The sequence below is a fragment of the Carassius auratus genome, chromosome 46 (genome assembly GCF_003368295.1).
Source record: "Carassius auratus strain Wakin chromosome 46, ASM336829v1, whole genome shotgun sequence".
NCBI classification, from domain to species: Eukaryota; Metazoa; Chordata; class Actinopteri; order Cypriniformes; family Cyprinidae; genus Carassius; species Carassius auratus.
This window is the reverse complement of record NC_039288.1, coordinates 5,599,120-5,620,332: the sequence shown is the minus strand read 5'-3', so window position 1 is coordinate 5,620,332 and position 21,213 is coordinate 5,599,120. Positions and strand designations below refer to the sequence as shown.

Below are 21,213 nucleotides of genomic sequence, written 5' to 3'. Positions count from 1 at the left end.
TAAAACAGATCTTCCCTGAAAAGTTATACTATCTCAATTCTGAGAAATTGATTGGAATGTTGTTTTCAGGATCAAAAAGGATGTTGATCCAGGAACATGTTGTGGTGAAGTCGTGCTTGCTGTACAAAAGCCTCAGTCCCATAGGTACAAAAAAAAAAAAAAACACAAACACACCTTCTGATGTCAACCCCTGTGAGCTTCAAAAGACAGGAAAAACTGGTTTGAAGTTATTCTCTCATATAAGATTCAGTCTTCTTGTTCCTGATAAGAACACGCAGTTCAGCTCTGGCCACTCTTAGGTGATAATGGAGACCTATAGGAAACATTCCCCAGCAAGACTGCTCACTCTCAGGGACCTCCTGGAATCACCACTGACCACCGAGGGAGTCCACAGGAGATTAACTGACGATGAGGATTCAATTTCAAGTCATGACACTGACAGAGAGTCTAACAGCTCGCCGCTGTGTACACTGGATGAGTTACAAGAACAGCTGACAGTGGATGACAACAGTGCAGGGGCTGAACAATCTGACCCAAACGCGCCCCCGAAGCCCGCTCGGTCATACTTAGATGAAGTGTTACCGGATCTGATCCGGAGTGGAAGCCCACTTCGCAGACGAGTGTCCAGCCCGGTGTCTGCCACGGTGAGTAAGGCTTGTTACAAGTGCAGACTGAAAAACAAAATAAACAAAGCAGCTACTGTAATGGTGATTATTTAATTAGAATAACCACCATTAATAATCACCATTTTTATATAATAAGGCACACCTTTTTGTCCCCTGATCAACAAATTTTAAGGAAAAAACTTATTTATAGCTATAATTACATTTTAACGTATTTTATTTGTTGCTAAATTTAAAACATTTTAAAAAGGTTTTATTAGACTTCTCACCATCTCAATCAGACTCTGAAAGAAAATAATACAAATATGTATATATACACAGAATTTTTTTTTTGATTTTGAAGTGTTTTGAAATTTTGCTAGTCTTAGATTATCCCTCGCCTAGACTCTATAATTAAAGCTTAAAAATGTTCAGAATTTCATACATATTTTTCTTTTTAAGGATTTTATTCACTCTAATTTATATTGTACATTTCTAATTATTCTTCCCTAATGTTAAAGTGTTTTAAAATATAAAATTTTACCGAACTGACTGAATGACTATTCAACAGAGTGTCTATTTACAATTATCCCTCACCCACATTCCATAATAAATTCATAAGAATTATTTGAAATGTTATTTAAAACTTATTTTCTATTCAATCATTATTTACATGTAGCCTGTAATTCATATTGTTTCATGATAGATAATCTGTATCCAAACTATCGATCATTACCTTCATGTCAGTCATTTGAAATACTTGTTTTTATTTGAATATGATGCTAATACAAAGTGACCTAGGAGCACATCTCTGCCAGGACAACAGAGAAACAGTTTGGAGTGATCAGATATGTCATTCATTTTAAGATAATTTAAATGTTATCATTGAATCAAACAGACAACAAAATGTGTGTTATGTGCAAATTCAGGTCCAGGACATTGACTAACTGTCAATGGAATGTGGGATTTACTGGCAGAATTTATAATGTTTACCAAAGGATGCCTGTTATACAAAAAATAAATAAAAAAAATTTGGCACCCCATACTCAAGACATTTTAAACATTTAATTTAAAATTTTCAGCAGATTTAAATAACAAAACAAAGTAAAGGTCATCTCAGATTTGGTACTGAATGCTAAATGTTTGTTTTACCGGAATGACCAGATTCCACCAGAATCCAGAATACCAAGGTTGTAAAAGGCAAAAGGCGTTCTCTGTTTAATTTTGCAGATGTGTCAGTCTGATATCATTCTGAGTGGACCTAACACATGCAAAACAAGTTTAGTTACTTGAATCCTACATTATGTCATTAGAGGCTTGTATATTGTGCTCATTCGACACTCTCTCTATGGCGGCAGCTGAAGCATGTGAAAAGGGAAGTGGAATTATCTCGGAGGCGCAGTCTGAGGCTCAAGGCTCAGGTGGATAAACTGGAACAGCAGAATGATAGCGGACCTGGCTGGAGTGAAAACAGACAACGGGTGAGTCTCAATTTTGTCATGCCACAGTCAAAAAAATTTCTTTAACCTACAACACCCTCTAATAAGTGATGCCAGTTTATAACAGACTGGACTGTGATTTAATTTATGCAATCAGGGCTTGTCCTAATTGCATCTGCATTGTTTTTGTGGTGCTTTTAGGTGGCAGAGGAGATTCAGTCTGTTGTAAAGCTGCTGCTCCCTCTGACAGACTTAGAGTCAACAGAAACCGATCAGCCGTCCCAGGCTAACCCTCTAGACAAGGCACTGCTTCATCTGCAGAAAGTGGCCCGGAGTCTCGCCATTAACCACACCTCTCAGGTGAGCTTTAGCCACGCCCATCAGCTCATATGGGACACGCCTCCCTTTTTGAATATGCTCATTCCTCCATTCTGTTGTAAGGCCTTGCGTAACCATTTCATGCTCCTATTATTCATAGAACAATTGAAGAAGTTTTTTTAAGTGCCCATGTTATGCTCATTTACATGATTTTAAATTTCATTTTTGAGGTCTGCTAGAATACAATTAAACGAAATTAAAGCTGCAGTCTGTAATTTTTGCCTCTTTGTTGGCATCTATGTTTGAAAACCTGGAATTGCGGTTCCTTGATTCATCCACACGTGCAGGGCCGTTTGAAGGAATTTGGGGGCCCCAAGCAAAATGGACATAGAGGCCCCCCGACGAACCTCATCACAACCCCCCCACACAAACACAAAGCCTACAGGAACCACAGCATAGCCATACAGTTTACGCTCACCCGCATTTTATATAAATTAAAAAAAGTTTATAGTGCAAATACTGCTTGAAAAAGTTTGGTGGGAATTCAATAGTGATTTGCACTGTTTTTTTTTCTTCTAATAATATGACAGCACATACTTAGTTTAAACTCTGGGCTGTGCAGGATATCAGCTATAATTATAGAGCTTGTGGTACCGTGTGCTTTATAGAGGAAACATCAGCACTGAGAAGTGATGCATCTGTTGATGTTGAGGATGAAGTTGATGGTGTAGCTGGGAAATAATTGAAACAAAAATCTGAAATTAACTGTGAAGTACGTTTTACCATTTCACTGTTAGCATATTGAAAGAGGTCACTATTACCAGCTCAGGGGTGCGTTAAATGAACAACTAAGTTTCCTTTTATATATATATATATATATATATATATATATATATATATATATATATATATATATATATATATATATATATATATATATATTTTAAATGCATAGAATGCAATGCATACATCAAAAAAAACAAAAAAACATTTAATTATTAATAATTGTTTCTCTGTCTGTACTTGTACTTTGAACAATGACAATAAAGTTGACAGATGAATTAAGTGCATTTAAGTGCCATTCAGGTGGGTTTTTAAATAAAGCATTTTCTGAGATGCACATTAAACACCAAACATTAATTTAACTTTTAATTATTGAAAATTAAGCAAACTAAAGTTTTTGTTAAGAGCAGTTCTGTAGATGTTGTTCATGTGTTCACATCCTTATTTAGTGAGACATCAGACGCGAGACTGAAATCATGCGGGCGTCACGCGCGCTTCAGTGCGTCTTCAAGGAAGACGCGCTTCTGCTCCTTTCATTAACAGAGACACGTCCGTATCGTGGTTTGATGTAAGCGCAATGACCTATTTTTAATTCATTCATTCAAAATTTGGCAAATTACGTGTCATTCTGCGTTAAACTGTAAATTCCGTTTTTATGACTGGATTCCGCGATTCTTGCGATCGAAACACGCCACGACGTTCTCTTTATGTTTGCCTGAGCCCTCAAATCAAAACACTGCTGACTCCTTGCAGTCTGCGATTTCTGATCTGCGTTTTCCTTATCCCGTTAAAAAAAAAACATATTACAGTAACCATATTCCTTCCATTCGAAAAAAAAAAAAAAAAAAGCAGAGATCACTTGACTTGGTTGGCTGGCTGCTGTCAGCGACTACTGAGAGGGGCCCCCTTGAGGGGGATCCCGATAACAGTGTCATTACACGTTATTGCATTGACGATCAAAGGGGCGCTCACACAGTGTCGTTGCATTTTATTCTTAACCAGTCGTTGTCTTGGGGCCCCAGGTCAGCTCGGGGCCCCAAGCAATTGCTTGGTTTGCCTGCCTTGAGGTGAATGTGTACCAGTGTGGATATTCACTGTACTTACACTGAACAAAATTATAAGCACAAGATCTGGGATGTTTTCAGCCTCCAGGAATTGTGTACAGATCCTTGCAACATGAAGGGATGGTTGTGGATAGATGACACAACAATGGGTCTCAGGATCTTGTCATGTTATCTCTGTGCATTCAAAATGCCATCAATAAATGGACCTGTGTTCGTTGTCCATAAAATATGCCTGCCCATACCATCTTGATCCACAACGATCCACAATCAGCAAACCGCTCATCCACACGACCCAATACATGCGGCCTGCAAACTGATTGTTGAAGCAGCTGTCCGGGTGGCTGGTCTCAGACGCTCTTGGAGGCGAAGATGCTCAATGTGTGAGGCCGGTTGGATGTACTGCCAAATTCTCTGAAATGCCTTTGGGCACAGCTTATTGTAGGGAAATGAACATTCAATTAATGGGCAACAGCTCTGGTGGACATTCCTGCAGTCAGCATGCCAATTGCACGCTCACTCAAAATTTGCAACATCTGTGGCATTGTGCTGTGTAAAACTGCATATTTTATAGAGGCCTTTTATTTTTGGCCAACCTAAGACACACCTGTGCAGTAATCATGCTGTCTAATCAGCATCTTGAAATGCCACACCTGTGAGGTCGATGGATTATCTCAGCAAAGGAGAAGTGCTCACTAACACAGATTTAGACAGATTTGTCACAATTTGGCCTTTTGTGTACATAGAAAAAGTCTTAGATCTTTGAGTTCAGCTCATGAAAAATGGGGGCAAAAACAAAAGTGTTTTGTGTTTATAATTTTGTTCAGTGTTGTAATCGCAGATTCTAGCCTACATCTTGTAATATATATGACCCAAATAAGAATTTTCACCATATATTTTCATCTGAACAAGTAACAAGTCTGCCACGCTTTGTTCTGACCAACTGAGGAAAAAAGCATTACTATAAATTGTGCTACCAATGGTGATTTAATCTAATGATCGATTAGCATCAAACCCTGCAAATTATTATTATTGCTATACTTAATTCTTCATGTTAAAAACATCAGCATTGCGTGACTATGAGTATAGTGTGTATTAGCATGCATAATTCAGTTTCTGTATTCAGATTTCATATTAACAAATTCTTTTATAACCCAAAAAGTAAACTATGCTCCCATCAAACTGGTTCTCTTTAAAATACACATCTAGTGTAAACCCAGGCTATCTGTAATCAGAAGCACATTTAAAACTGGAATATAATTAATTTAATTCACATGTGTTTCATATAATCTTTTTTGATTACAATCCGCAATCAAAATGATTTTATTCTAGCTGCTGTGGGAATACTGCAGGGTCCTCACATGCGATAGCCTTGTAGCCGGGACAGCTTCTTTATGTTTACAGACGTAACGTAATGATGCAGTGCCATGCTCGAATTTCCTGTGAAAACCTACCCGAACCACTCAAATTAGAAAACATTATTATGAATTAACCGTTGTGAATCGGGCTAAAGTGAGGTGATAGTTTCGAGCAATGGCTGGTTATGTACTTGCTCCCACATTGATTTTGGAAAAATATTAACCAAAGAAAAGTTACACACTGCAGCTTTAAGTTCAAAAACACATTATTTTCCTCACTATACATCTCTTTGCCTTAAACACTTCGTTTAAGTCCCAGTCTCTTTTAGTTCTAAAAGCCCACCTTTCTAAGAGCCCAGCTGGCTTTATTGGTCAGCTGGATAAGTCTGTTGTTTATTGGTCAAATGCTTATTTAATGGCACAACTACAAACAAGGCATTTCAGGACATTTTTTTTTCTGTTGCCGAAATTAATTCTACTGATGTGCATTTTGTAATTTACTGATCATTTACTTGCAAAATCAACTATATTACACAGTATAGGTATTAAAAAAAGCTCAATAGGTGGCCTTTAAAACAAATCTGCTACTTTTGTCAGGGAAAGACGTCTGGGGAAGATGTTGCCATTTTACAGCAAGCTCTACGGGACCGAGATGAAGCCATTTCAAAGTGAGTTAAGTTGAGTTCTAACACTAATTATTTTGTGTTATGGAATAAGACATGAAAATCTGATGACAAGCTTGGTTTTTGTTATATGAATCAGTGAATGCAATTCTTTTTAATGAATGAATGAATTTTTTATGCAGGAAACAAGCAATGGAGACTGAGCTACTGAAAAGCAAAAACGAACTAATGACACTGAACAATCAACTTCTGGAAGCTGTTCAGAGTCGACTAGAACTGTCCATGGAGCTGGAGGCTTGGAAAGTATGTTTAAATGCATGTTTAATTCTCAGTAAAAATGCTAAAAATGTACCTACTTTTGCTTTTGAATATTTGTCTAAAGAAAAAAGAAAATAAATATGAATTTTTGGAGTCTTGACTGAGTAAAAAAGTTGTTTCAATATTAATAAAATTAAATAATCTATGTGATTTATATTATTTAATCTAATTAAGATGGAAGGGTAACCTTTAGGGAGAACATCCCTTGCAGGACAGTTGGATCTGAACATTTTGTTGTCATCTGGACCCTGTGTGGTTTTCCAGTAAACCCTTGAACACACTCATGGATGTGATTTGGTTGTGTCGATTTTCCTCGGGCAGTGGTGCAGTCAGTGAACTCTGTCTTGTCTCTTACAGGATGACGTACAGTTCATTCTTCATCACCAGATCCTCAGACAACAGCAGGAAGAACAGGCTCAGAAGAAGTCTAGAGGGTTCGGTTCTCTGTGGCGCTCAAATAAGCCCCTTCCTCCCAAACCTGATTTCTCCTCCCAGATGAATGCCTCTGGCCCGATCCCCCGGTCTCTATCACCTGCGGGAACACAGAGATGGAAAGAGAAGCTCAGACGTGGAAGAGTCACGACACAGGAACCTGTCGAGTCTCAGCCGCAAAGGATCGACAAAGATGATAATTTTCAAACGGTTTCTTTGGACTGATGAAGATATTTTGGTGATACTTAAATATGGATGATCTCACATCTCACTGATTGTTCGATGATTTTGGTCATATTGCCTCACCACACTTTAGATGTCAATGCTAAGGAGGTAAATAATATTAGGAATAATCTTTTCACTGGCTATGCTTTTCAATGTAGAGGTGACATTTATATGACTGTTGTGCTGAGAATCTTAAAGGGTTTTGTTGACCTGAAAAAAACATAAATATATATATTTTTTACTTTATTAATTATTTATCCACATTGGGTTTTAATATGCTCAAGGTCCATTTGGACTACTGTTCAAAAGTTTGGGGTCAGTATGATATTTAAAATAGAGTAAAAACAGGAATATTTTGAAATATTATAATAATAAATCGTTTTTTTTTTAATACATTTTAAATTGTCATTTCTTCCTGTGATTGCAAAGCAGAATTTTCAGCATCAATTACTTCAGTCTTCATGACGCAAAGTGTTTTTATGGAAACCACACACTTAAAAAAAAATGTCAGGATTTTTTTTGATAAATATAAAAACAGCATTTATTTGAAATAAAAATATTTTGTAATATGTGACCCTGGACCACAAACATCCCGTTTTTATCAAGTCTTAAGTGTCTATTTTTCAAAATAGATTTGAATACAGCATCTGAAAGCTGAATAAACACGCTTTCTATTGATGTATGGATTATTAAGATCTGACAATATTTGCTCAGTATACAACTATTTGAAATTCTTAGCAATGCATTTTACTAATCAAAAATTAAGTTTAGATATATTTCTGGTAGGATATTTACAAAATATCTTCATGGAACGTGATCTTTATTCAATAGCATAATGATTATTGGCATAAAATAAAAATCAATAATTTTGACCCATACAATGATTTTTGCCTATTGCTAAAAATATACCTCAGGGACTTAAGTTTTGTGGTGTAGAGTCCCATATGATATAATAATTTGTACTGTCACTTTTGATCAATTTAATGCATCCTTGAGAAATTAATGTATTTTAGCAGAAGCTTTTATCCAAAGTGACTTAAATTGCATTACTCCTTACACGTGTTCCCTGGGATTCAAACCCCCAACCTTGAGCTTATCAAACACAATGCTCTACCACTTGAGCTAGAGGAACAAAAGTATTCATATACTTAAAAACAAAAACCTTGAACCCAAACTTTTTTTAACAAACTTGCATAGCACCAAGATCCGTTTTTACTGGCCAAAATTTTTTCATTATTTGTTATGAATTATTATGAATCTTATTGCACTCTTTAACAGTTCTCCTGCCAAGCAGATTTTTAGAGACTCTAAAGCAACTTTGGAGGGACACTACAATTTCTGAAATGGAAAGATTCCTATCTTAATCTCAAAATGAGAAAAGAAGTATTCAATCACAATGAACACTACCCCTGATATGAATCAAGCAGTGGAATTACAGCATTGTATATGTGGTAAAAATAAATAAGGCAGTGCAAATCAATCACATAAGCAGGTTGAACACTTGTACATTTATTGAGTAGTAACAAATCAAATTTACACACAGATACACTCTAGCAAGCAAAGCCAATACACACATACTAACTGCTCAATGCGGACTCGTACTGTTACTGTCTGAATGACCACACACTCTTTTCATGACATTTGATCAATTAAATAAAATATCACTGTGTATCAGTTATTAACAATACATTCAGTTACCTCCACCTTCAAACAAACAATACTGCATGAAGCCACAAGAATAGGTCTGACTCTCTAATTACGTACAGTGAGTGCCAGGATAACAAAACAAAAATCTATATATTAATTTCATTGTACTTTGTGTATAAGCTGAGCAGATACTCTATTGTTAAAAACATCATTAATGTGCATTACGTTATCAACTGCTTCATTTCTTTAGTATTGCATACATGTACATTCTTCAAAACAATGGGCTGTTTCATAAAGAAGAATGAGGGATTAAAAATGAAGATACACTGTATTCTCAAAGTTCATTTTAGAGTCTAGCTTTATGAAAGTCCATTGAACTGCTAATAGTTCAGGCAAAATCTTAAAAAATGTTAAATGATTACATTCTAAAAGTTCTCTACATGTTTAAAACATTCAATTAAGCAAACATTCTGTTTTTTTTTTTCAATTTGGAAACCAGTTACTTTTTAATATTATCTGAAAATTCCGAAACAAGTAGTTACATGAACATCCAACTAAAATGGTTCAGAAAAAACACTCCATGAAGGATGTTTTTGTGCTGATGTTTTGAGAACATCATTAAAGACCAAATAACTCAGAATTAGCATTTTAGTAGTTCCTGGAGTTTTCTAGGAACATTTGAACCCCAATGTTTTGAGAATATTATTAGGTAACAAGCGAAAGACATTGAACTATCACTGCTGATAATCACTGGCAGTAAACTTCAGTTAATTCTGAAAGATACAGCTCCATATATCACAAATACACAAAAAAATTGTGTCTAAAAAGACATAACAAGCAAAGGCAGTGCTACGATGCTAGTGTTCCACCATACACATTCAATACAATTATTACTTCACATGAGAGACACACACTGAGAATGAGAATGTGTAATTTTGCAGCATATTTCTTGATTTATCAATCATTACGATATTGTAGTAATAAATATATTTAACATAGTATATATTTGTATATATACAAGGACTTTATATGAATACACAAAATACACATCATTTATAAACTATGACACTTTCACAATGAACAAAAATATCCCCTTATAACAGCAGTTTTTATCCTAAAGACTGACAAAAACAGTACATTTACATTGATTCTTAAATGTGTGCCACACACAACTGGTCGAGGAAAATCTTTCCATAAACCCCTGCTTTGGTATGTCAATAACTATCAATAACACCAGCAAACCTACTGATAACATAAACCTATCAAGACCAATGTGCAGAGGTAGGCTCATTGTTCTCTCTGTAATAAATCACACTAACATACCTGTACATGTTACAAGAAGTTCAACTGTGCAGCATCTAATAGTTGAACAAGCACCAAAACAGGTATTTTATCCCATGCTTATATATTTGATCTGCTTATTGATTATTCACCAAATACATTGAATTAGTTTTAAAACACAGAGGGGCTTGAAAGAAATGGACCCAGGGCCATAAAAGAGAATGATTTCTAGTTAAACAGTTGTATTTATCCTTGATAACAGAAATGTAATACCTGACATCATAACTATTGTTGCTCTGAAAGGAGTTTAAGTTACATTGCAGCAATTTGTTAGTTACAAAGCCATACACTTTTTTTTTTTTAATAAAACACCTAACTTGCAACACAGGCTCAACTCCTTTTTAAAACAACATAGAAAGCGAATCTATTATACGGAGCCCCGAACATGACACGCAGGAAAAAATATAAGGTTAAATTGTGTGTACGATTTAGCAAATCGAGCGAACGCAATAGTAAATTGAGGCAACGCAATAGTAATCGTGTGCACGTTTTAGTAAATTGAGGGAACAAATTAGTAAATCGTCCGCACAATTATTATTATTTTTCTTGCATTTGATGTGCGGGGATCCGTACTATTATGCCCTGAAGCATTAATTAAAACATTTCACAAACTATGTAATTTTCTGTTTCCAGAAAATGAGTAAAAATTTAAAAAGTTAACAGCTTAAGTCATTTGTGGATTAATGCGTATTGGAGACGTGAACCGTTTAAAACGATTCAGTTCGATTTGGTGAACTGGGTCAAAAAGATCCGGTTACATCAAATGATTCGTTCGTGAACCGGATATCACTAAACTGCAGTGTTTTGAACTCTCTCACAACAGACACGGAAGAGAAGACAATGCTGAATCAAGTCGTATTTTTTGCTTTTTTTTGACCAAAATGTATTTTCGATGCTTCAAAATATTCTAACTGACACTCAGATGACACATGGACTACTTTGATGATGTTTTTCTTACCTTTCTGGACATGGACAGTATACCGTACATACAGCTTCAATGGAGGGACTGAGAGCTCTCTGACTAAACCTAAAATATCTTAAACTGTGTTCCAAAGATAAATGGAGGTCTTACTGGTTTGGAACGACATGAAGGTGAGTTATTAATAATATAATTATGATTTTTGGGTGAAGTATCCCTTTAAGATGAGTCTGGAAGAGACGTTTTCGGCTTGAATAATTAAATAAGTCACACACTGTTGCATACACATCTTTGTATTTCTTATCAGAGAGCAGCAAAAGGATGTCCATGTCAATAATATCCTTAAAAGATGAAAATATATTTATATATACATAGGTGCATCTCAATAAATTAGAATTTCATGGAAAAATTCATTTATTTCAGCTCTAATTCAACTTGAATTGTGAAACTCGTGTATTAAATAAATTCAGTGCACACAAACTTTGGTTCTTTTAATAGTGATGATTTTGGCTCACATTTAACAAAAACCCACCAATTCACTCAACAAATTAGAATATGATGACATGTCAATCAGCTAATCAATTCAAAACACCTGCAAAGGTTTCCTAAGCCTTCAAAATGGTGTCTCAGTTTGGTTCACTAGGCTACATAATCATGGAGAAGACTGCTGATCTGACAGTTGTCCAGTAGACAATCATTGACACCCTTCACAAGGAAGGAAAGCCTCAAACATTCAATGCCAAAGAAGCTGTTCACAGAGTGCTGTATCCAAGCATGTTAACAAAAAGTGGAAGAAAAAGTGTGGAAGAAAAAGATGCACAGCCAAAAGAGAGAACCGCAGCCTTATCAGGATTGTCAAGCAAAATCTGTTCAAGAATTTGAGTGAACTTCACAAGGAATGCACTGATGCTGGGGTCAAGGCATCAAGAGCCACCACACACAGATGTGTCAAGGAATTTGCTGAACCACAGACAACATCAGAGGCGTCTTACCTGGTCTAGGGAGAAGAACTGGACTGTTGCCCAGTGGTCCAAAGTCCTCTTTTCAGATGAGAGCAAGTTTTGTATTTCATTCGGAAAACAAAGTCCTAGAGTCTGGAAGAAGGGTGGAGAAGCTCATAGCCCAAGTTCCTTGAAGTCCAGTGTCAAGTTTCCACAGTATGTGATGATTTGGGGTGCAATGTCATCTGCTGGTGTTGGTCCATTGTGTTTTTTGAAAACCAGAGTCACTGCACCCGAATTTTGGACCACTTCATGCTTCCTTCTGCTGACCAGCATTTTGAAGATGCTGCTTTCATTTTCCAACAGGATTTGGCACCTGCCCACACTGCCAAAAGCACCAAAAGTTGTGTTGGTGAGCTTGACTGGCCAAGCAAACTCATCAGACCTGAACCCCAGAGAGAATCTATGTGGTATTGTCAAGAGGAAGATGAGAAACAACAGATCAAAAAATGCAGATGAGCTGAAAGCCACCATCAAAGAAACCTGGGCTTCCATGCCACCTCAGCAGTGCCACAAACTGATCACCTCCACGCCAAATTGAGGCAGTAATTAAAGCAAAACAACCCTCTACCAAGTATTGAATACATGTACAGTAAATGAACATACTTCCCAGAAGGCCAACAATTCAATAAAAATGAATATTTATGAATAATAATTTTTTTTATTGGTCTTATGAAGTATTCTAATTTTTAGAGATAGTAAATTGGTGGGTTATTGTTAAATGTGAGCCAAAATAATCACAAATAAAAGAACCAAAGACTTAACCTGTTAACTGTCACCCGTCCGCTCTGTGGGACACCTACATTTACTTCACCATATTACAATTAAATCGAATCTAATCTTGACAAACTATATATCGTTGGAAAGGTCTAATACTCCAAAATATAGATTTTATCAATGTTTTTTGTTAAAAATTATGTAGGAAAAGTAATAGATTAATTTATGACAAGAGTGCACCCTCAAAAATCTACATTATAACAGGAATTTTGACCTTTGTTAAAAAAAAACAAGAGGACTTTGTTGCCTTTTTCTCTATCACATTTTATAAATCATGAGAAATTATATATCAACTGAAAACTTAAAATCTCAAAATTCATCCTTTAAAACTCATTTTGAAATCAGACATTGCATTACCATGTAAATGGTACATCAATATCATGTTACAAAATATTTTCAGTCATGATTTATAAAAATTTAAGTTTGGATCGTGCACTACAGAGTCAATATTCAAAAAATATTAGTGACAGTTAAGGGGTTGAACTACTTCAGTCTGTGTGCACTGAATTTATTTAATACACGAGTTTCACATTTTGAGTTGAATTACTGAAATAAATTAACTTTTCCATGACCTTCTTATTTATTGAGATGCACTTGTATACACACACACACACACACACACACATATATATATATATATATATATATATATATATATATATATAAAAATTATTATATATATGTATATATATGTATGTATATATATATATATGCATATATATGTATGTATATATAATTATATACTATATATATATATATATATATATATATATATATATATATATATATATATATATTTTACACACTAAATATAATGAAGGTAAAGTAAATTGTTTCCTAAAGCCACTGGATCCACTGTTATGTAAAATGTTATACTTGATTGAAAGTTATATATCCTCTTGATAGAACTGCATTTAATGTACTATGTTAAGCCACAGTGCAAATACCACATAAGAAAAAAAATAGACTAACTATGAGGACTTATGTAACGATTCAGTTGTGTCTAGTAAGGACTAGGACTCTTGGTCCATACCCTTCCAATTCAATCACTGTCCCTTTACGATTGGGCCCACCTGTACGTATCCTCTCCTGTGACAAGAACTAGGGGTTTAAGAAGGTTATTATGGAGCTGATGAAATCCAAAGGCTTGTCAGCATGAATCCAGTGACTGGCATCTGGGATGTACTGGATATCGACAGAAGGAAAAAGCCTCTGGATTTCAGGGTAATCATCCGAGCTAAGAGAATAACAAGGATCCATAGCAAGAAAACAGATAAACAGATAAATAAACATGCAATTAAAATGTTCTAATATTCACAAGAGATACAATGAGCACATGCGTACAAGCAGCGGTTTAAATTACCTTATATAGGCTGAACTACTGCCACCCAAGAAAAGAGTTGGACCCTCAAAGGTGGTATTAAACACAGGAAAACCCATGATGTCCTCTAGGTGGTTTGAGATGGCTTCCAGGTTAACCATCCAGCCATAGTGACCGTTTTGCTCCTCCAGGTTAGCGAGGAGGAACTGACGCACTGAGCGCTTCTGCAAGCATCATAAATGTGGATGATTTATTATAGTGTAATAACTACAATAAAACTAAATCTAACTGTAAAAAAACCAAAAATAAATTAATAAAAAACAGATAAATCAATAGAGGTTCCAATTGTTCCAGTTTATGTGGCTACCTTAACTATCTTCCTGAGCTGGTCTTCAGCCAGTCTTCGTGCTGTGGAACGTGGAATATTACTGGGTATCTTCACCTCTTTCATTGCCTGAATGTAGGCACAGAAACTGGTCTGGACTGAAGTCAGAGAGGGACTAATGTCCACAACCACCAAACGGTCAACTAAACTAGGCTGAATAGACAAAATGGTGAAAAAAAAATATCTCCTTAGAATCTAAATACAAGTAATTGCACATATCTTTAAAAAAATAATAATTATTATTATTATACACACACACAAATATGTGTGCATATGTGTGCATATATGAAATAAAATCACACACACACACACACACACACACACACATATATATATATATATATATATATATATATATAAACACAGACAACTTTCAACAATCATAAATTTTTCCAAAATAATATTTTTTATAAAATACAGAAAAAAATACAATAACTATCATATTTTAACAAAACTGTTTGACTTAATTTCTAGGACATAATCACCATGCAGTTTTTGTCTTCATGTCCCTTAAAAAGATCAAAACAAATTTTAATTCATAAACTTAAAACTAATCCATTTAAGTCCCTGTCTGCATGAATTGCATTTGACATATATTTTTTAAATTAATTGATACATTGTCATGATTGTCATGCCATTGACACTTGGCCTGATAAGATAGCCCAATAAGATACATTCAAGCACTAAATAAATAATACAGCATTCAATACCTGTGACAAAGCTGTTGCCATTGCAACCTTGCCACCCATGCTGTGCCCAATCAGGACACACTTCCCAATGTGCAGCTGTCCAAGCAGATGCGTCAGATCGTCAGTCATTGCTTTGTAGGTGAAGACAGGACTGTGTGGGCTTTTGCCATGATTGCGAGCATCTACTGTCAGTACCTAACTAGACAAAGTACAGTCATAACACTGGCACAGACTCTCCTGAAGCCCACAGCACCTCTAAATTACTGGAGAAACCAGAAGCATAACGTTACCTTCCTGCCAGTCCGCTGAACCAGAGACTTGGCTATGGAGTGAAAGTTAGATTTGCTCCCAAGTAAGCCATGTAGAAATACCAATGGCGTGCTGTCTCCTTTGCCATCAAACACATCGTAGGTCAAATTTACAGGGCTGAGAAAGAGCAAAGCAGACAAAGATGAAGGCTAGCCTAGCCTATCACACAACCAAAACAAGGACAGCTCTGGCAGCTTGCTCTCATAAGAGATCATGATTTCATTCATGTTGTTTTAAATTTAAGAAAAGATTTGTGTTGATTAACGTTAGATACATTGGCCTTGTTTATAGAATCATAAAAATAGCGCTCTATCAAACGTATAACTCAATTTATGTGACCATCGCATGTTATTAGCCAAAACTGAACATGATATGTTTAATTTAAAAATTTTGCTTCGGTTTTTACTCTCTCTTTTTTGTATTTTTATTTTATTTTATAAAACTAACGTTACCTACAACTGGCTAATTTGCTAACGCGGTACATAATGCAGAGATATCCACTTTAAAACAAAGTAAGGCACTTTTAATGCAGTAACCCTCTATCACACACCCATAGTAAGTGTAATTAACAGTATTTGAACCGGAATATTAAAGGTACAACACCTGGCGGCTCCGTCAGCGGTCGAGACTCCGCTGCAAAAATTCCGAAGTCCCGTTACGGATAAACACGACGACGGGCTGCAGTACACTCTCCTAGTTAAAATGCGGCACAGGGCACTCATGTACAATTTTGACATGCTAAAACCTGTGTCCGGACTTCATTCATTCAACCGGGGTTAGTCACTTCAAAGGTCGTGATGCTGTTTAGCTAGCACCAGGGAAACCTCTCGACAGTGTTGCCAGATCTCTCCGGAACAATAAATTAAAGAATAAAATTTGCATCAATGAAACGTGCACAAAACATAACAATAAATACTGTTAAAATGCATTTACCTCAAGCCAAAATGTATTTTCAATTCTTCTGCAAAAATACTTCAAATGGTTCACATATACAATAAGCCAGCTAAATCAATTATTTAAATCAATAGCTCTTTTGCAATTGCATTTATACTGATAAGCATTTACTTATTATTCGGGTAGTTTCAAAGTACTAATATTTCTAAAAAAATATTTCTAATTTCGTGACTGTATTTATATTAAATTATAAGATTTATTAATAAAATATCATACGCACTTAATGGGGGAAAGCAACCTGAAGAAGCATAAAAAAATTGGTCATGGCAACACATCAGAACGACAACCCAACCTATTCGTGACGTCATTACGTCGTGCGTCTTTATGCCTGCAAAGATAGTATACACCACAACTTTGAAAATAATATCTAGTGTATTATGAAATATGCATTAACCGATTAAACAATCAATTAATGTAGGGGAAGATAAAAACGAAAGAAAATTATACCTATTCTGGACAAATCAATGAACACTGCTTATGGACCAGTATTGCCAGATAGTGGCGCCACAGACCACGACAACAGACTTTATAATTCGATCGGGCAATCGCTTTCATGCATTTCAAGGAACTGATTGTACAAAAAAGCAAAACAATAATAATAAAAAATAGGTTTTAAACTTAAATTAGGTTAAGTCCTTTACAGTAGGCCTGTCTAAACCCCCCCACCCCCACCGAGAATCCTTAATCTAATTCCTAATCTTACATGTCACTGCTGGTTATATATGCCCTATATAATTGTGTACGTGACAAATAAATATCTTGAATCTCTTGAATCTTGAATTTGGTGCTCCAAGTCTACAAAAATGCTTATAAATGTTTGCTATATTATTTCTAAATATTGGATTCAATATTGATAATGATAATAATAAAAATCACAATTTTTGTTGTTGTTTTATGACGGTGGTGCACATTGTGGGAGCAAAGTCAGTAATTTTAAGTGCAATGTAAATATATATACAGTACAGACCAAAAGTTTGGACACACCTTCTCATTCAAAGAGTTTTCTTTATTTTCATGACTATGAAAATTGTAGAGTCACACTGAAGGCATCAAGGGCTATTTGACCAAGAAGGAGAGTGATGGGGTGCTGCTCCAGATGACCTGGCCTCCACAGCCACCAGACCTGAACCCAATAGACATGGTTTAGGGGTGAGCTGGACCGCAGACAGAAGGCAAAAGGGCCAACAAGTGCTAAGCATCTCTCGGGGAACTCCTTCAAGACTGTTGGAAGACCATTTCAGGTGACTACCTCTTGAAGCTCATCAGGAATGCCAAGAGTGTGCAAAGCAGTAATCAAAGCAAAAGGTGGCTACTTTGAAAAACCTAGAATATGACATATTTTCAGTTGTTTCACACTTTTTTGTTATGTATATAATTCCATATATAATTCAACATGTGTTAATTCATAGTTTTGGTGCCTTCAGTGTGAATCTACAATTTTCATAGTCATGAAAATAACGAAAACTCTTTGAATGAGAAGGTGTGTCCAAACTTTTGGTCTGTACTGTATATATATATATATATATATATATATATATATATATATATATATATATATATATTTCATCTCCTGGTCAAAATAACACAATATGAGGGTTAAATTAATTAAGATAAATTGCTTTTAACATCTAGATATAATTTTAACAAATAACATAATTTTAAATCAAACTTCATCACTTGAATATTTTCAGTGATTAATGCAGAATATTTAATTTCAAAACACCCCTAAGAAAAAAAGAACAGAAGTTTTGTATTTTAATTTTATCAGCTGACATCAATTCGGCGTATAAATGTTGCAAAGGCCATTTGACTGTGAGATGACATCATTTGACATCTTCACAAACAAGCTCCCAATGACGTTCTCAATAACAGGTACGAGCCTTCCAATACAATGACCTTTGATTTAGACTAGACAATATTTAATATAATTTAACTAAATAAACAAATTTGCCCCACAAACAAAGAAGACATGTTTTGAGGTGAAAAAAGCTACATTAAGGGGAAGTCTAAACACAATGGCATGATTAATGGTCACAAGACAACATATTCCACAGAAAGAAACAAAAACAATAGGCAGTAGAAAATTAAAAGGAGAGGCATAACAGTGTCAACAAGATCCTTGTGAAACATTATGGGAAGTTTAAAGACCATTAAAGCGCTCATATGATGTGATTTAAATTTTTTATTTCTTTTTGGAGAGTTACAAGCTCTTGGTGCATAAAGAAGATCTGTAAAGTTGCAAAGACTAAAGTCTCAAACCCAAAGAGATATTCTTTATAAAAGTTAAGAGTCAACCACACCCTCTGAAAACGGCTTGTTCAAACCAGTTCAAACACACCCCACATCTATGGCCTTGTCCACACTATGTTTTTGTCTGAAAAGCCATCTTTTGGAAACAATGGCGCAATTTTAGTCATCTGATGCATATTATACCAATAGATATCTGATTTTACTGATATTGTGCACGATATTTGCTATGCACTTTCACACTATTGCTACAGTTGTGTTACCTTGTACACTCTTCATATCAAAGTCATGCAGAGGAGAAAGCAAACATGAGGGCAGTTGCGTTTTAGATCAGACATACAAGTCTCAGTTTGTGCGACCTGGATGAATCAGTGAATGGTGGGTTCTATTTGTAATAAAATAATCCTCTTAGAAGAACTGCATTAAAACGTATCATGTCTGTTCCATGTGTATCATCTGCAGTGAGCTTTTTTGAGGCTTTACGCATGCGCAGAAAGTGAATTTAACGTTTTCTGATGTTTCAGTGTGGATGAGACGCAAAATGTTTGCAAAAAAAGTTTGCAAAATGCTTAAAATCGCTAGTGTGGACCGAGAGCGTTTTAAAAGGAAAAAGCCATTTTCAAATGAATCCAGATTAATGTAGATGCAGTCTTTGTCATGATGTGGGAAGATTTGCATAACGCTGCGCAAATGTTCACGCAAAGAAAGAAGGCATAACTTTTATGGAGTGTCTATTTACACTAAGTACAAATAGCCCGACTTGTTGGCTGAGGCTATTTTCACCAACTCTACCCACCAATGTGTGATTCGGCTAGTCAACACTGCAACAGACAAGCAGTAGTTGTCAGGTCCAGTGGTACAGATGGTAAAACATGTGACATGTTCATTTTGACGTGATCAAATCCACCTTTGGCAAACTTTTTTCTCCCTTTTCAAATCTTACATTTCAAATCACATCAGAAAAAGCATTTATTTTCAATGAAAATTAAGAATATAATCAAAGAGTTGAAAATAAAATATAGAGTAGGGTTAGGATAGGTTTAGGGAGGGCTTTCTTGTCCCAATAAGGTGGCATCCATTTATTAATTTGATTTAAAATAAAAATTTACAGTCAATTAGTTAATATTGCATACTGTTTTACAATGTACTATAATACTGAGGTGTAGAAAATTGCCACTATTTGCAATAAGTAGTAACATTTTTACAGTGTAAATAGAATATATAGCTATTTGTACTTAGTGTAAATAGCATATCACTAAAACAATACTGCTGTTTGCACTTAGTGTATAAATAGCATCTATTGCTAAGAAAATTTACTATTTTCACTTAGTGTAAATTGCATCTATTGTTATTTACACTTATTGTGAATAGCGTCTATTGCCATTTGCACTTTGTGTAAATAACCTCTTTTGCTGTTTACACTTGCAAATAGACGCTGCCTAACTTTTATTCCTGTCGTTGTTGCCGCTGCCATGTGAAGAATCAGTAAAAATGTCACCACTGGATGCAAAAAATGCTTTATTTATTTTATTTTTTAAACCTTAAACTGCATAACACATATCTTTACACCAAATAGACAAAATAATGTTCTTTTTGGCAACATCACATAATCCCTTTAATAAAGCGTACTTTAATACACATTTTGTTGGGAACATTTAATGGTTTGCATGTAGTTTGTATACCTTTCTTTGTTCAACTTAATCAAATAAACTTTTCCCCACATTACAGGTAGTTGCACCCTAGTTTTGTCAATAAGGGTTATTTAGGGTTAAACGCTTTCACGATCCCCTCCTTTATATCAGACAACTGAAAAGGGCAAACTGCCATTTGTTTATGTGCATCTGAAGAGAAAGTGACAGAGTGAGAGCTTCATTCTCCCATAGACAACCCAGCAGTGGAGATAAAGCAGCTCACGGTAACAATGGTGAGAGCACATGCAGAAAGGACACTCACAATGAAAAAAAAAAAAAAAAAAAAAACAGTTCGATTGCACTGCTTGATAATAGTCTACTTGATGCATACTGATCTCTGAAATAATTTGGTATGTTCATATAAGGCTTTTTTTTTTTTTTTTTTTTTTATTTAAAGGCCCTATTTTGTTTTTTCATTAACAGCTGTAAATAATAATACTGTAGCCTAATTAAACTTGTTTTGGATCAAATATTTTACTCATTGTGTAAAGTGACATATTAAACTATAAAGGCCTGAGTAAAATTTCCTGGTTCTTCTTTTTATTTTGTGAACAATAATGCATGTATAAATTAATGCATTTTAATAAAACAATAGAATATTTTCAGAAAATTAAATTTTTGTCATTAGCCTAATGGAGGTGTTTGTAAAATTACAAGATGTTGAGAAATGCAACGTTATTAGGCATAAATACTATTTAGGCAATTTATATTGGTAAGCGAATGCTTTTGAAAACTGAACGCATAAGGAAAGCAGCGCCAGAAACCTGACCACA

At 35.2% G+C, this 21,213-nt stretch overlaps 2 protein-coding genes across 3 annotated transcripts; one reads left to right on the top strand and one right to left on the bottom strand.

Annotated features, from left to right (window-relative positions):
- The first annotated feature begins 156 nt into the window (after positions 1-156).
- Positions 157-7,363, top strand: LOC113063958 (uncharacterized). Its single transcript, XM_026234428.1, has 6 exons — positions 157-644; positions 1,961-2,083; positions 2,243-2,401; positions 6,159-6,229; positions 6,367-6,487; positions 6,860-7,363. Exons 1-6 carry the CDS (start codon positions 306-308, stop codon positions 7,157-7,159), a joined length of 1,113 nt encoding a protein of 370 aa, XP_026090213.1. The 5' UTR covers positions 157-305; the 3' UTR covers positions 7,160-7,363.
- LOC113063959 (protein ABHD11-like) lies at positions 6,972-16,385 on the bottom strand. 2 transcript variants are annotated; one of them, XM_026234430.1, is made up of 6 exons: positions 16,152-16,385; positions 15,530-15,665; positions 15,261-15,434; positions 14,533-14,703; positions 14,208-14,389; positions 6,972-7,034 (listed from the first exon to the last, which is right to left on the bottom strand). In XM_026234430.1, exons 1-6 carry the CDS (start codon positions 16,283-16,285, stop codon positions 7,031-7,033), a joined length of 801 nt encoding a protein of 266 aa, XP_026090215.1. In that variant the 5' UTR covers positions 16,286-16,385; the 3' UTR covers positions 6,972-7,030. The 2 variants fall into 2 exon arrangements, with proteins under 2 accessions (XP_026090215.1, XP_026090214.1); XM_026234429.1 differs by lacking the exon at positions 6,972-7,034 and adding an exon at positions 13,652-14,081.
- Positions 16,386-21,213: the final 4,828 nt, after the last annotated feature.